This window comes from Ylistrum balloti, unplaced genomic scaffold (assembly GCF_031769215.1).
Source record: "Ylistrum balloti isolate Yb309-2 unplaced genomic scaffold, AGI_CSIRO_Ybal_v1 Utg370120, whole genome shotgun sequence".
In the NCBI taxonomy this organism is placed as follows: Eukaryota; Metazoa; Mollusca; class Bivalvia; order Pectinida; family Pectinidae; genus Ylistrum; species Ylistrum balloti.
Window position 1 is genome coordinate 1,382,820 of NW_026782137.1, and position 17,902 is coordinate 1,400,721.

The window sequence follows — 17,902 nt, forward strand, 5'->3', positions numbered from 1 at the left end:
TGACCTACCTATATATTAACCATTCCAGTGCTTTGTGTGCAGGTTTAAGCAGGCAATAAGGAGACAGATGAAGCAGGAACTGGGACAGGGTCTCATTCAGGCGATCATTTACTTCACTGCTCTGTACACTTCTCTCAAAGGACATAGAAGATTCAGCAAATAAATTGGATTCATATTCTTGAAAGGATGTATCAATAGTTTGTAGTTCCTCTAACCCATTTACACCTGAAAGTAAGAATAACCAATTTCAATTAAGAATTTCTGATTCACTATTATGAATGACTTATTATCCAATACCTAATATGGAATGCATATATTGAACATTTATACTTCATTACACATTTACTTATTTGCCTTCTTTAATTTTGAGCTTAAATGAAATTTCAGATACCGTAAATATTTGCGTATAGTGCGCACTCGCGTATAGTGCGCAGGTACTTTTTGGAGATCAGATTTAAAAAAAAAAATCTACAGAAAAATTAATTGACTGGTCACTGCGACGAAACATTTGATGATTGATAATTAGGAAACCACAATGAGTGTGACCCTAACACATGTAATTACCTTAAGTAAACAAATTTACCCAGGTGACCTAACAAGCATGAAAGGCTTGGCTGATTGTATAATTAACGGTTACTGACAGTTAACAAGTTGAGTATGAGGAGACTGAGGACACCCGGCTTGGGCTGAACGCGTACTATTGGTCAGAAAACGATGTTGTTTTAACTGTCTGAACATTTTCAATCCTACCTTGTCCCCATAAAAGCAGGTGGTTTGTTCAGTATAGGCAGATACCCACCGCGGTATCCGAAGGTATTTAATGATAGATTGTTTACACCGACTTCGACATGGGGAAACTTTTAATTTTGAGCTTAAATGAAATTTCAGATAATACAGATTGTACCATTGCAAACATTGGAATCAAGGACAGTGTCATTTGTAGCTCTTCCTGTGTTGAAATCTAGAGAGTTAATAACCTAAAGGAACATGGGCAATAAAATAACATAACAAATTTAACTGTTCTGGCTTATCCAGGGCAATTAATTCACATTTCTTCTTTATACCATACATATAACTGAATACCACCAAAGGTATTACCTTGGTATGTGGTATTGACAGTGAAATATTTCCAATCTGAGTTTGACTTCTGATTTTCAAAATATACTATTCGTTTTCCAAAATGCATCATATTCTAATTTCAAATAAATTAATTTGTAAATAAAATGTGTTTGTTGTGATGTAAATAATCAGAAATGACATCATGAAATGATTTCTTTATAGTGTCAATGGCAAAACTATATATATTAGGTAATCACTTGTTGGTACTTCTTTAAGTCCCCACACAATCTAATCAGATTCTGTTTCAAACTTTTCTCAGTAATATAATAGATGGTACAATGAAGACATATAATGAGAAGAAATAATTTGTTTGACCAAGATCATTTTTGAAGTTGGCAAAATAGCACAGAAGAGATATTGGTTTGGCAGGAACATTATAATTTGCAAAATACAATTATATAATCATAGACATAAAACACAAAGTGGTTCTGTACATATGTGTACCTAAGTTAAAAAATGTCTCTTTGTCTATGGAGGCAGCTTCTGATGGATCAAACAGGAGTGATTTCTTTCTCTGATCTTCTCCATAGATAGTCTGGGTGTGAGGAACAGCTAGTCTCTCCAACTGTTTGGCTAAGGATGTCATGGCTATTTCAATTTGTCCTGCAAATAAATATAAATAAATTCATTGTAAACAACTTAAAACTTTTGCTTTGTGTAACCAATTAGCAACTCTGATGCATAACCATTTGAAACAGAAACTCATTATGTTCTTTTTACAAACTTGCAACAACAAAAAAAGGAGGGAAGGTGACATACCCTTGACATGGCATAATAATCAATTGCCATGTAACTGTTATCACCTCAATTACTTGTTGTGTGGCTAAAAGTAGAACACATGTCATTATATAAATACATGCTTACTTATCAATCTCACTAAAGGCCCACAATGGCTACACCACACTGAGAACAATATTAGTGATATAAACTGATATTTAGCGATATGAACATAACATTCCTTATGCAAATATATACAGATTATTACATTAAGATGGTTATACTGTGTCATGTAAAGAAACTGACGGCCCTTTCGTTGCAAGTGTTTCAAAGAAATTTATATATTTCTAATTCAAATTATCACGCATTTGAATAACTCATTGATTACTCAAAGCAGTAATTAGCACGCAAATGTGTCCTAATTGCTAATAGGTCAGGTAAATTTTACAATATGAACATTAGGCAGGCTGTTAATCACAATAGTTAGGTTGTTGTGTATGTAAAACAAGTGACCCCCTTTAAGAAAGTAAATTGAATTGATATTTGATAGCCTGTCAAACAAATGAAACCATCTCCAGACCTGTTCACTGTCTACTTACCACACAACCCAATTGCAACGAGCACATGGCCAAACACACCGGAAGTAAATATCGTGTTTTGCTTTATTTTCGAACTAGGTCTGATTAACTTCAGTGTCCTGATTTTGTTCATTAATTATGAGAAAGAAATAAGAAGTTTTGTTTTGTTTCGAATATTTAATTTTCTGTAGGAAAAATGGAAAGTTTGCAAAAATACGAAACAATAGAAAGACGGCTGTAGCAGACAAATAAAAATGGCGGAAGATGGAGATATCGATATCGAAGGGGATTTTGATTTTAAATTGGAGTGAGTTTTAATTGAAAGATTTGCAATGGCATGGCTGAAAACAGCCTTAGTTCATTTTTAAGATAGTAAATTTGGTTATACTTGATTGTTGTTCCCAAACCGTAGATATAAAGCGTATAGTATTTAGATAATGTTGACATAAATAATCATATTTCTTCGCAAGCGCTAACAGACAAAAATGACAATAGGAACCGACATTTATTTCAGTATGTTTAACATATGTCATAACGCACGTCTGGTTACATTAACAATGTCAATTTTCACAGTAAAATTAATTTAATTGTTAAAAAGTAAATGGTTTCAATGATGTGCAATTGTATTGTCATTAATATAGTAATTTTCAGTATAATGGAAAAATGAAACACGATAGGTTGATATTTATAATTGTGTAATGTATCGACTGTTACATCACAAGTTTCTTAGATAGCTAATATGCCACTCGTTAAACAATTTGGCAGACAAATGTTTAGCATCTGGTGCCGTGCACAAGGAGCCAGAAAAAAAACTTGGCTATGGAAAACGTCATTCTGTCAGCAAGGCCTATGCATATGGTGACTCGAATCAATGATTATATGAAGCACATAAATGTTAAAGCACATTCATATGCATATGGTTGCAATATTTCAGAAACATTCATCAGCATTCATGTATGTGCATATATGAATGATTAGTTATGGTGCAACATATGATGAGGGATAGAACTTACTGCTCAATGCCTATGTAACATATATATATGAGTTATAGTCCAAGACAATCCAATTCTATCCAGATCTTCTGTCTATCAATTGAGTATACGAAATTTGTTAAGTGAGTCTAAGACAATCCAATTCTATCCAGATCTTCTGTCTATCAATTGAGTATACAAAATTTGTTAAATGATTGATGTCTAAATTGTTTACCAACAATCAAGCAGACAAACTTGTCAGCTAGAATATGACAGCTGTATGTAGAAAAGAGCTTGATGGTAAACAGAATGTTATAGAGGGTAAACAGAATGTTTTAAGTGATGATTTGTTCCAGTATGTTCAGTATGGAATGAAGAAGTGTGGTGTGAGGGCTGATTGATAGGTTTTGAGCCTTGTATTGAAAAAGTTAGGCAGAAATGTTCTTTTTCAGCTCTGCTATTACCTTACTGGTGTCATTTGGTGAGTTTATGTCGAAGACATAGCACTCTAAAGTAAGCAAGGGGAGTGACTTTTGCAAAAAATGGACAAAATCGCTAAAAAAAGCAGTGATACAATATTTGTAAAAGAAAGATCTAGCACCTAAGGATATCCATAGTGATATGGTAGGAACACTTCTATATGATGCCCCTTCATATGCTACAGTGAAAAGGTGGGTGATGGATTTTAAGCTTGACAGACAGAGCCTTGAGGATAACACCTGTCCTGGAAGGCCTGTCACTGTTGCAACCCCAGAAATGGTCAATAAAGTGCATGCTATTGTTACGGCTGACAGGCAAATTACAGACAGATATATAGCCAGTACTGTTTGGATTTCACAGGAAAGGGTACATTCCATTCTTATGGAATTTCTTGCAGTGAGAAAGCTCTTAGCCTCTTGTGTACCAAGACTATTGACAGGTGATCAGAAGCACACCAGACAGACATTGCAAGCTATAATCTGAACCTTTTTGGGGCAGATCCTGCTAACTTTCATTGAAGCCCTTAAACATCACTGGCAAATGTTTATAGATACTGAAGGAGATTGTGTTGAAAAATAATGCAATATATCTCAAAAGTCAAACCCTTGAATATGACGCTTGCAACTTATCAGTCAGTACTCATAATACATGAAAAACGTTCACCGGACATATTTTAGTATAGTGACTAACTGGTATATTTAATTTAAGTGAGATAATGATAATATTTACATGAACTGTGGGGCAAGGTTTATAAATCAAGAGGAAAAAAAGATAATAGCTGTTACATATATGCATAGAGGGTTAAGCTGGTAATTTGCTGTTACAAATATGACATTGTAGCTAAATATTGAAAGAAATACATGTTCTAAAAAAGCAATTTACATTGATTTAATTTGAAGGGTTGCCAACATATATGATACAAATGAACTTCCATCGAAGAGTGCCAACCTCCTTCCAGAGTTCACAAATCCAGCTTGGATGCTTGAACAGGTAAGACTTACTTTGAGTATACATAAACTTATAGATTAAGGTATCTCTATATATATTTGAATGCTCCATTTCTTGATTGTTAGAAGATATCTGTTAATAACATTCATTCTATTCATTCACAGATTTTTCCATTGATTGATATGTATAACTTTGAGTATTAAGACAGAGTATACACAAGGGTATATAACAAGATTCTGTATCATTTTCCTTAAGGGATGGACAATGGACAGCTGCATTGATGAGAAGTCTAAAGCCACCATTGAGAAAATGTTACAAGAGGAGCAGTATCCTTTCATGTCGTGTCGTGCTATTCCTATAAAGATGGTAAAAAACAAAACTTTTGATGTAGTTAGAGATGGGTTTATCACTGAACAATGTCATAGCATTTGTTGTCATTTTTATCGGAAACTGCAAGAGATGTGAGTTGCTGGAAAAGTATATGTTATAGAGTCTAAACAGTTCTATTGATTGCCCTCATCTCTAGTTTGTGTCTATGTTTTGCAATGTTGCTAATCTTTAGTTCAGACATTGTCTTCGAAACCTGTTAAGACTTGTCAGATAAAATTCTAATAGAGCAGAGAAAAAATGGTGAATTATGGTTAGAACAAAGAATAACCATGAATTGAATTTCATTCCTGTAATGAAATCATTCTGAGTTTAATGTGTTGGTATTCTGAAGCTTGTCAGCTGTACAGAGTTGTGATGAATTTAAATGATTATACACTTAAAATGTCCATTGATATTATCAATACATATATCATAAATATTTGTCTGTTATTGACATGTTTTTGGTTGGTAAAATTTACTAAATGATTGTAAATATTGAGACTAAAACACCTCACATGGCGAAACAAAAAAGTTTTGTTGTTCATACTGATTACCAAAAGCGAAATTGAAAATTATGTTCCTTAGACAGTTAAGATATTACTTGAATGGGAAAGTTGGTACACGCCAAAGACTAGGTGGCAGCACTTCCAAGACCAAGCCCATGTCTCACAAACAGCCATGGAGTGAAGAAGAGAAACAAGTGTTCCAGTCAGGACTGGTAGATATTGTTTTTTGATAAATTGTGCTTTTTTTAAATTAAATAAAGCTTCATTATCTAGATAATAGTTTCCTGAGACTTTTATGAATAATTAATTGTTTGGTAGATATTGATACAACTTCCTCAAACAACATTAGAGCTGTTCATTTTACAGGTAAATTTTTCTTGTTTTTAAAATGCAATTAATATTTCATATGAAAATAGTAAAAATACCAACAAACACCTTTTATAGATGTTTGATATCTGAAAAAATAATCTGTTATTTTGAATGGAATGAATTTCAAAGGCAATGTTGTGTTTCCGAACTTTGCTGAATTTTCTGGGACACTGATTTCCAAACTGCAAATCTTCTGTCTTAATAATAACAACTAAAAACGATTCTTTTACAGGAGATATTTGGAAGAAGCTGGTCCAAGATAGCACAGCTTATCCCATCACGTACAACATTGCAAGTTAAAAATTATGCCCAACAGTATTTCAAGCAACAGGTATGTGTATGAGCTTGACAGTAGGAATTGTTTTATTGACATAAATTCTATAAACCTTCTTTATTTGCACTACTGATTAAATTCCCTTTGCACCACTTTTGATGTTCTTCAATATGCCTTTTGATTTTGTCACTACACAAGCATAATCCTCTCTTGGAGATAAGTCATTATTTAACCATATAAAAGACATACTAATCTTATCAGTAATTTTCCTAATGAATCTGAATTATGAATTATTAGTATGTGTTTTAATGAGATAAAATGTCTATAAAGGCAAAGCGATCCCCCAGTGGAGTGGAGGGCCAAGTCCAGTTGGATGCTAACCTTCCACACAACTCAGCACTGGCTCATGTGCTGGTGTCAGTGACCACTGGTCAACCTACAGTAACTACAGCTGCAGCAGTGCGTCCTCAGGTGACATTGTCAAGGTCACACATGGCACCCCGCCCCAGGCCAACTTCAACTGCTTCTTCCCCTTGTCTTGTATCACAACCACCTTTACCAGTGTGTCCACCTTGTCCTGTGCCAGTGGATCTAAACACTACCACATCCTCCTCACAAGGTCTAGCCTTCAAACCTATAGACCGAGGAACGCCATCAACCTCCACAATGAAAATCATAACACAGCCAAATGCGCGACTTGTTTTGCCAAAGAGACCTGCTTCAGCACCTAAATTGAGTCAGCCTGTAACCATAGTAACAACTAACTTAGGATCACTCAGTGAGGTTGAAACTCCAAAACGATTTGTTCATAATGGAGAAATTCAGCACCTGGAGGTGATGAAACCACCAAATCAGCTTCAGTTGAGTCCTACCTTGGAGAACAAGTTAGCTAGCTCCACTGGGATCATCGAGAACCTGGATGGATTTTGTGCTGTGGCTGATATTGTAGAAGGGACCTCAGCTGTTGAAGACACCAGCCAGGATGATGAGGAGATAGATATTGATATAGAAAACGATGACGATAATGATGAAAACCCCATTCTCAAAAGTAGGTCGGCATCTCCTAATTCTGTGTATGAACGACTGCTTAAAGCTGCCAATATAAGAAACAGAGATTCTAGTCAGAAGGAGGCAGACATGAAGGCTAAATCGAGTGTCAAGTTAGAGAGTGTGGAGTTAAGTGAAAATAAAATGGCAGAAAAATCACCGGTGAAATGTGAAGTTGTTGAGGAGGGTTGTGAATTGTCAAAGGGATCTGGTGTCACTGTGGAAGGGACAGATCAAGAGGGTGGGCAAACCACTCTAATGGAAATCAAACCTCTGGACACATTAGAAAGCACATCTGTAACCTCAGAGGTCATCTCTGAATCTTCTGAGGACTGGTCAACGGAAAGTAACTATGGAGATGAGAAAAAAATTAGTAAGTTACTTATGATTTGCAATGAAGAATGTATAAATCAGTGTTTTATATTTTACTGCTCTTGAAGTTGGCTTTGTTCATTGATTATTGGTTTTGTGCTTTTTTAAATTGGAATAAAGAAGTCTCTTCCTGTGTGATTAAAAATATGACATGTCCTTACAAAAATGAAATTTTGTATAAAATTTTCATCTTATAGCTACTTGAACCTTGTTATTGTCAGTGTAGTAACACCATTAACTTTTTATCATCACAAGAAGCTATAATAAATGTGATATTTCTTGATATTTTTACAGCTAACAGCATTGTACTGTCTAATGGAGAGGTTGTAGAGTTTGATATCCCAGTTGAGGAACGTACAGTAGATTACAAAAGCATAACAGATGAAGAGAGAAAAATTCATATTGAGTTCTTTGATGGCCGGCCTTCAAAGACACCAGAAAGATACATGAAGATCAGAAATTATATCCTGGAATCATGGCAAGTTCTGAATCATGGATGACACAATGTCCACTTCGAGTTGAGATATGCATTTGTGAATTAAGTTGCTGTGTGTTTGGTAATATTTGCAGATTAAGTCTCACTATATTTAAAAGTCATTAAGGATTGTATGAATTTGAATGCACAGCAAAAATTTCATAAAATATTACATAAAAGATGAGGGTATATCTTTCTAGTAACTATAAGTGTGAGACGAGAGTATACTTACATATAGTACATATACTGTGGTTTAAAAATCAGTATGATTTTAAAATGTAGAAATTTATATATCACTGTTTATGATTTGGAATGCAGGACATTTGAATTTATCTACGTTCGAAATTGAAAATTTGAAAATTGGAGAGTGATTTAGGAACCAGAAATGTATGTTAACAGGAGGAAGTGTCGCCCTAATTACCTAAACAAGACATCAGTACGACCAGGCCTCAGGAACTGTGGGGACGTCAACTGTATAGGAAGGATACACTCTTACCTGGAATGTACTGGGGCGATCAACTTTGGCTGTGGTGAGATTCTCTTTTGTGGTCTTAGTTATATTATTATTTACTAACATAGATGCTACTGCCACATTTTATCTGATAGTGTGGTTTGTTTTGGAGTTACCTTCAGTAAAAGTAAAAATATTTCAAGTAAGATGATCTATCATTGATGATTGTATGTACCGGTATTTTTTATGGGACTTTCAAATGTAGCTTTACATCATTGAAATCAAATTGTTATTTATAAAAAAAATGTGGTCTTGATATTAAGCAGAAGACTCTTCTGAAAATTTAAAATATTTAATTTGCTGAAGTGAATGTGGTCCATATTGATATTTATTACAATTAACTTATTTCAGAAAAGAATGTGAATGGCAGGGAAATATAAAAACAGTAATTCTACAAAATTTGTTTTTGAAGAAGGAAATCATGACATTATATCATAGACTGGAATCATTTATTGATTTTGAAAAAAATCTTAAAATCATAAGGAAATCAAGAATGTATTAAAATTTTAAGAAATATTTTATATACTTGCAGGGTCCAAATTTCTTGATTTTCATTCAAACTTTTTTTTATTTACGTTAACTTTTTCAATTGATATTCATGAAATCTATTATTGCTAAAATGATATGTATTGTTAACTGTTAATCATTTCATGGATGTATGAATTCATTGATGAAGAGTACCCACAAAACCAACAAGAATATAACATCTATCCATATGTTGTTACAATTATTATTCTCAAATGATTCATTTGTTTCAGAGCAAGCGTGTTACAACCATCCAACAAAGATTGTGGTTGCTGGACCAAGGGAGAGATTTAGTCGAGAGGCTGTCATACAAGTTAATCTGTCTAAGTTAGAGGCAATGGTAAGATTATGAATTGTGTTACAAGAACTGTACTCTACATGAAGACAAAATCTCTATCTCAGATATTTAAAGGCTTGAACAAATAGCCCACTGGCTTAACAGTTACTGAATATTTGGTATGAATAGGCAATGAAAAATTAGTTAGAATTTAGAGAGATTGTTTTCATAGTCTACAATTTGGCACTTTCTGTTCTGATTTCATTCTTGATACACACAAATGTTCATTTAAGAGATGGGTGCTGCAGATTGACTTTATGAACAGTTTTTGTTCCTATATAACTTCATTGTAGCTCTTTAATGAATCTGCATAATTGTTAGGTAATTTTTGGTTACCTCCCTTAGAGTTGGTATAGGTATTAGAATTACAGGCATTTAAAACATTTCATTGATGTTACAACAGAGACCCAGGAAACGGAGGATTCGAGACGCCTGTGGCCACTGGGTGGATGAGAAAGAACTGCAGGGAAAAACTATAGAGGTACAGTTATTCACTTAATAAGTCTGTATAAAAAATATAACTATACCTCTATATCCATATATATGTTGAACTTCAAGGAATGTCTGTGTTACAAATTCAAACCATAATTTCAAAGACTTGATTTTTCAAGAATTTTTTCAGCTAAACAACACCTGATAGTGGGCTATGTAAATCCCCCTGCTTCTTTGGTCAGTCATCCATCCACCTGCCCATACACAATTTTTGTTATTGCTATTGCTTGAGAAGTATTGGATTGATCTTTCTCAAATTTGATATGTAGGTTCCCCTTAGTCCCTAGGTATGCCCATTTGATTTTGGGTCTGATCAGAAGAATAAAATGGCCAACAGATGCCATCTTTTATTTTGACATTGACAGTTTGTTATGGACATTTCTTCAGAAGTACAGGACGGACCTCTCTCAAATATCATATGTAGGTTCCCCTAGGTCCCAAGTTGTGCCTGTTTGATGTTGGGACTGATCAGGAGAACAAAATAGCCAAAAGACAGCCATCTTAGATTTTGACTCCAAAAGATTTTTATAGCTATTTCTTGAGAACTTCTGCGTGGATCTCTCATAAATTTCATACGTAGGTACCCCTTGGTCCCTAATTGTGCCCATTTGATTTTGGGACTGATTAGAAAAACATAATGGGCGACAAAATTTCACATGTAGTTGTACTTATTTGATTTTTGGACTGATCACACAAAAAAGGCTATCAATGACCACCTTGGATATGGCAGTTAAAGATTATTATCACTATTTCTGCAAAGGAAAGTTTAAATTTCTTATATTTGAGAGCAAAAACTAGAGAAGGCAACAGAAAAGAATGGAAAAGATTAAACAAATAAAGATCAAACAATAATGGGTGCCAAGGTCCCTTTGGGATCTCTTGCTTATGGTAACTTGAACAAGCAATAGCATTATCTAGTCAACCAAATTCATGAGATTTGATATAGCTTGCCCAATTGCAGTAAATCTTTGTTAACTGAAAGTTGTCTGGATTATGAAAACAGATTTATCCCTTTTTGGTTAAAGCAAGTTACAATGTTTTGGTGTAAGATTTTGTATACTGTTTATTTTTGTAATCAAAGGACTACGGGGCTACTTGAGTCATTGATTTACAAACACCTGTCACTTCATTATTGTTATTTCCGTTATTGCCTTCAATGATGAAGAGTTACAGAAGTAGCAAATAAAAGTAATAAGAAGAATTACAGTACACAATTTAAACAATTCATTCAAAAATTATGCAGCATTATCAAGGCACATTTGTGTAAAATACCTTGTATTACATAAAATATATATAATTTACAGACTTTGCAGTAAATAGATTGAAGTTTTAGACTGGAAATACAAGTACATGTCATTTACCAAAACAAAATGACTGTGTTGGGGTGTACATTTAGTTGAAGAACTTTATGAGCACTACAGTCCACTAATAAGCAAGCAATAAATGTTGTCCACATGACACGTGTCACGTCTTCAATATCAAGTTCTCTGAAGTAATTTCTATATCAAAGCCATAAACACTCTGTGAAAACAGCCAGCATACCAGACCAAGGTTTTGATTTCACCTGTGTAGGAAATGCAGCTTTTGTTTTTCATTTCCATAATACATATTTTGAGGAAACTTTCTTCACTGTTGTTCTCATAGTCTACTAAGTATTACTCTTTTGGTTGATAAAAAGACTGCATGAAATTATAAATATTTGATATCTTTTGTGTTGTAGCACAAAGATGGGTGTAATGAAGACTACCCAAAACCTAAAGCCTATCGATTTAACAAAGGAGGATATGATCCCTTCAAACTGATACCCTGTGTTCCATTCTCAGATGATGTAAAGGTTAGTACAATGCTCTTATGTGAAGGTTAGTACAATGTCCTGTCCTTATGTAAATCTTAATACAAAGTCCATATTTTCGTTGTTAGTACAATGACCTTATGTAAAGGTTGGTACAGTGACCTGATGCAAAGGCTAATACAGTGTTCTGTAAAGGTTGAAACAGTGTCCTTAGCTAAACTTTAGTACGTCTTTTTTGTGAAGTTTAGTAAACTCATCATTATGTTGTTTTCTCTTGGTATGCAGTATAAATCTACAAACTCCTATATCAGAGGCAGTGTATGTAGAGCAGAGAAATGAAATGTTGGTATTATCTGTAGACACTGCATGATGAAAAGTGTTCTTGATCATGTGTACTGTTGTCAATGAAGTTTGTTTAAATGTTTAGATATCGGTAGGAAATTTCAAAATTGATATTGTTAAAGGAATACTTGGGATTGGATAGAAAAACCTATTCTGTAATGTTCACCTTACTTGTCCAAATCTATAGAATATTGACATTCATAACTGTCTACTTCTTTAGTAAGAACCTATCATATGAATGATTCATTGCAGCCTCCATTTTCTGTGGAAGTTTACAACCTCGCAATGATCACCATGGATATGCATGCCCACATATCTAAAACTGAAGTAATTGGGATGCTTGGAGGCCAGTATATGGAGGAACAGGGTAAACTAGTGATCACCATGGCAGTGCCCTGTAACAGTACTAGTACTGGCATGCAGTGTGAAATGGATCCAGGTCAGTTTCAGAACAAATCCAGATAGAATCAGACATATAAAATAGGTATTTGACATCAATTAAATGTGAAGTTATATCTATGGCAAGGAACACACCAGGGTTCTTAATCATTAACAATGTTCTAGTACTTACTTCTGAATAGTTCTTTTCTTCTATCCAGTGATTGAATGTTGCTTTACAGAACTTTGAATTGTATGTTTGTTCTGATAATACTTGAATGTATATTTATTTACAGTATCACAGACCCTAGCCAGTGAGGCTATCTGTAGGAACTACTCTGTTGTGGGATGGTATCACTCTCATCCAACCTTTGCACCCAACCCATCCATTAGGGATATAGAAACACAACTAAAATTCCAAGTAAGAGTGCAGTTGTTATGATATCAGTGTTAATGTTATTATCTATTGTTAACTGTTATTGATCGTCGAAACCAAATTTTATTGAGATAACATATTTTTTCTGGACCCATCTGATGAAGACTTTGTACAATGCTACCATATACCATATTAGATATGTGATAATCAGAGTTCAAGGTCACAACTACTACACAAAATATTGGTTTTCCTGTGATGATTTATTAATAATCTCTTTAATGCTTGTCATAAAGCTGACACATTCATTTCTGAGGAATTATTCTTTTGAAATGGTAAATCTATTCTCATAATTCTTCTTCTTCTTCCTGTTAGGTTATTATAGATATGTATGTCTGAAAATTTAATCCTGAAGAAAATTCAGTGATTCAGGGAAATGTCTCACATAATGTTACATAAAATTTATGTTATTGTTAATAATACACAAAACATGGTTGACTGTTACTGGAAATAATTTTTGAGAATCGTATGATATTTCACGAAAAACATTTTGAACTATTTTCCTCAAACCAAAGTCCAACTCTTTAAGTAAAGCTATGGACCAGTTTAAATCTGATATATACAATGAAATTGCTTTTTGCTGCACAGGAATGGTTTTCTAAAGGAGGTTCCAAATTTGTTGGTGTGATCGTAAGCCCGTACAATAGACAAAACCCGAGTCTGTACTCGGAGTTCCAGTGTTTGACTATTGGCCAGGAGCGTAGTGAGAGTGGCATGTACAGTAAGTTTGGGTGTTCTAACATGTAGTTGTTAATTTAGTGTAATAAATTATTACATTGCTCGATGCAGTGATTTACTGATAAGGTATATATGGTGATGACTTTTAGGTTCTATTGGAAGAAATTCACACCCCGGAAACAAAGTGGTAGAAAAAGCCATAACGATTGTAAATTGTTGCTTTAACATTTCCTTTGCTATTATTTGCTGCTTTTCCAAGATCTTCACACCTGTTAGATAGATTGAGCATTCACTTGATTAGTAATTAATTGTTATAAATAATCTATAAATATTGAGGGATATTGAGGCTTGATCCTGTAGTTGTGTATCGTTGATGTATCTATCATGGAATTTACAGGTGGATTACAATTGATTTTGTATCTCTGTCTCCTGTGTATACTTTGTAGACATCCCCCACAGTTTTAGCTATGATGTGATCGTACACCCAGTGTCAACACATGATCTGAAGACCGAGGCAAGCGAGTTGGCAGATCGTTATGCCAGTTATACCAACAGGGTGGAGCTTCTGGGGGACTACAGAGTGGTCACACAAATGAGGTGTCTAGATAAGGTCAGTATATATGCATTCATATCCTTCCCTACCACTTCAGAGTGTAGTAAAATCTCCTTGTAAGCATGTTGATGGCAAGTGGATGGTTTTCATGGGACTGATGAAAAATTTCACGATGGTGAAATTGCATTCAGAATTGTAGAATGCATTCACATTTGATTTGTCAAATAGCAATTTATAACAATGGAGTTAAATCCTTACATAGTTGTTTCTGGATATTATTTCTCTACAGAATATTGCTTTGTAGTGATCATCAGAGACATATTGTTTCATGCATGAGGAAGTCTTGGAGCAAAACTTTGGCATTACTTTACATGCATGGGTAGCATTAACATTTGTTTTAAAATAAAAATGTTTAAAATTTAAAAGTTCTGTTATCAACAAACCAGCTTTATAGTTATAACTGATCAGGAGAATCTCAGCACATGATCTCAATTTTATGATTTTACCCTGTACTCTTGTGTGCTTGGTGGTTAATTACATTTTGTAAATGATCAAATTAGTGGTAAAGTTTTCAGCTTTGCTCCGTGTTAAACTTAATTTCTATGTCATAAGCAAACAAACATATACTTATATCTATACAGGTTGTACCAATAAATTTTAGATTCTGAATTTCATCTACAATTTACTGTCAATTAGTGCCAATAAACCATACCTGTTTAGCTTTATTCTGGACAAGGTACTAATGCTAGCCCTGGTAAACTCAGACCTACAGGCAGATTGGAAGATTTTTTACTGTTAACTTCTTTGTGTGTTTTTGGATTAAAAAAAACATGCAAATTTTTAGATGAAAAACAAATCTTTATAAATGGTGTTTGTGTAATCTTGATGATGTAAAATCTGAGACACTAATGGTGATATCCAATCTAAATAATTAACACAAGTTAGTAACAAAAATAAAGCTAACATCAGTTACAAGCATGTTCGGTGATCTATGATGTGTTGTGCATTTGTATAAATACCAAAAGTAGGTAGGACAATGAAATGTGATATAGAATCAATCCAGGTAGTTTCAATCACCTGTCAGAGTGGGTTAATTATTCAGCCAAGATACCAAAAGTAGGTAGGACAATGAAATGTGATATAGAATCAATCCAGGTAGTTTCAATCACCTGTAAGTCAAAGTGGGTTAATTATTAAGCCAACTAAGATTCAGGATTGATTTTAACAAAATGCTTTCATTGATTAAATGACTTCTAATTTCAGATGTTGCTATCTATAAGTGAGTACATGGATAATAGTCAGGATGAAGTGGATGAAATGACTTCTTTAGTAAGAGATGTTTTTACAGAGTCATTTTCATCCAACCACCCAGAGTCTGTTGAACCTGATGTGGTATGTGAAGACTCAGACTTTTTCTGTGCAGAGGCAGACATGATGAGCTCTTCTAGTGATAGTGAAGGACACTCACAGGAGAAAGACCAATCAGAGACAATTTCTCAAGGTAGTGGTAGCCAATCACAAAACTTGTTACAAGAAAGTGATGATTCTGGCTTAACACAGAAATTGGAACTTTCTAAATCTACAGGTCCTCAACTTATTGGTGTCAGTTGATAAAAACTTATTTTTAGGAACTTATTAATATTGCATGTTTTTTGATATTTTAGGTATTCATTGACGATTACCAACAAATTTTCTGGTTGCCAAAGAAAATGGCTGTAAGCTTTAGCGCTGTAAAAGGACATTGCATTGACAAAATTGTTACTTTTGTTTGTGAAAATTCTGTAATGTAAGTATTTTATTGTTATGTTGTGGTCACATTCTAAATTCTTGCTTTTATACACTGTTTCAGATACATATGCCAAAATACCTGACTAGTGTATTTGTCATTGTTTTACAGTTTTATAAGGCAAAATGGAATTGAAAATTTTGGATACAGAATTGGCATAACTAATGAAAGGAATACATAATGTTCTTAACAGAATGATGCCAGTCTCCTCAACCATGCTCCTGTAATTAAACTTCATTGTAAAAGCTGTTTGAAAAACTGGTTGAATGCTGTAAGACATAATATACAGGTACAGACCCAGAAATTTCAAGAAGGGGGCCTTACTGAGCAAAGATAATGACAGTATTTAAAGGAGTTATGTTTTTGCTGATTAGAAGCATTTTCAGGTAAAGGCACAATAGCATTGTTCTGATAGGCAGTTTCAACCATCTCTGAAAAAATATTTAATTGCTATTTTTCTAATGAAAAAGCAATAAGCGTAAATTTTTCTTTGTTAATTTATTTTGTTATTTATGTAGACTTTGTCACAAAGGTATTTTACAGACCTAACAAGCATTTCTATGACAGATGTAACTTAAGTATACAACTTCGCCAGTATTAAATGAAACTCTTCAGTCTCTCTGTTTATCTTATTTTTATTTATTTTTCGTAGTTGAGATAAAATGGTAGTTGTTGATATAATAAGAAGTTACTAAAACTTATTTTTAATCCACTCTTGATTAGATAATAACTGTTGGTATAGTTTTAGTCTATTGATGTTAGGGCTACAAATAGACCCATGAGAGTATGTTGTGACTTTAGCAAATTACTTTTGACTGGTAAATTGAAAGGCTGTGTCTATTTGATGTGCTTTGTGTAAGCTTTATGAATGTCAAGCAGGATATTTCTATGTAATGACATTTGCCTAATATGTAAGGCACGGATATCAAATGTGTCCAACATTATATTTACACTTCACAAAGAAGTGATACCAGTAAAGCCAGAAGACAAAGATTTATATCAAGATTTATTATTGCTTTAAGAATTTGGGCATTTCCAATTCATTTATTGTGATCATGTGAGATTTCTATATGATATTTGTCGTTAAGATAATGGTTGTTTAAGAGAGGTTTTCGTTGAGAGCTTAAAAAAGTGAGATATATCAGGCCTAAAGCCTAGAATGTGATAAAGAATTATGTTAATGTAAGGGTAGACTCTGCATTAAAATGATATCAAATCTTATTTTCTTTGCCTTTAGTTTTTCTCCAGACATCCAGAACATGGGCTATTCCAGTAAAACATCTACCCCTGGCCCTAGATGTTCAACAGCTGGTTAGGGATAACCAGTTGTTATTGAAAGTTTTCTTACATGATTTACACAAAGTTTGGAATAAAAGTTGAGACAGATCAGATTTGAGTGCTAATTTCACCCGTTAATGCTTATTTTTTATTGGTGGCTCACCAACCTTTCAACTTTGAGCAAATGTGGGCCAGGAATCCCCTCCCCCCCACCCCCTCATTCGAACTTCTAAGCATATTTATAATTAAATACTATGGGTAGTATATGCCCCGAAATAATCTTGGGAGTCCTGAGTGGAATAGATGCTTTACTTGAATAGGCATCAATGCTACAACACTGAAATAGGAATGGAGAATCTGTGTAGATGGCATATCTTGATGCAGCGATGAACTCTGACTGAAATTTTCTGCTGTGTATAAACCTTCATTATGTAGAAGTGGAAAGTGCAGTCATGGTACAAGCCTCAGGTAGAGGGAAATCACCTTAAGTCAAGTGGTAAAGTGTCTAGCTAGAGACCATAGGGTTTCTAGTCCAAAACCCAGCAGCGGCAGAGTGTTTTACATTACTTCAT

General features: G+C 34.1%; 2 protein-coding genes across 2 annotated transcripts in view; one reads left to right on the plus strand and one right to left on the minus strand.

Moving 5' to 3' along the window:
- The window catches only part of LOC132550352 (HEAT repeat-containing protein 1-like), a 28,845-nt gene extending 27,140 nt beyond the window's left edge, over window positions 1-1,705 (minus strand). The window contains exons 1-2 of the mRNA XM_060214403.1: window positions 1,564-1,705; window positions 9-225 (exon numbers count right to left, since the gene is read on the minus strand). Coding sequence (XP_060070386.1) covers window positions 9-225; window positions 1,564-1,705 — 359 coding nt within the window. The remainder of the gene's footprint in view (window positions 1-8; window positions 226-1,563) is intronic.
- A 962-nt stretch (window positions 1,706-2,667) lies between these two features.
- On the plus strand, window positions 2,668-17,273 carry LOC132550345 (histone H2A deubiquitinase MYSM1-like). The gene is made up of 16 exons (XM_060214391.1): window positions 2,668-2,721; window positions 4,765-4,855; window positions 5,069-5,139; window positions 5,777-5,900; window positions 6,290-6,388; window positions 6,662-7,751; window positions 8,045-8,228; window positions 8,625-8,755; window positions 9,495-9,601; window positions 10,002-10,079; window positions 11,811-11,924; window positions 12,477-12,663; window positions 12,899-13,023; window positions 13,624-13,756; window positions 14,160-14,323; window positions 15,530-17,273. Exons 1-16 carry the CDS (start codon window positions 2,669-2,671, stop codon window positions 15,875-15,877), a joined length of 3,099 nt encoding a protein of 1,032 aa, XP_060070374.1. The 5' UTR covers window position 2,668; the 3' UTR covers window positions 15,878-17,273.
- Window positions 17,274-17,902: the final 629 nt, after the last annotated feature.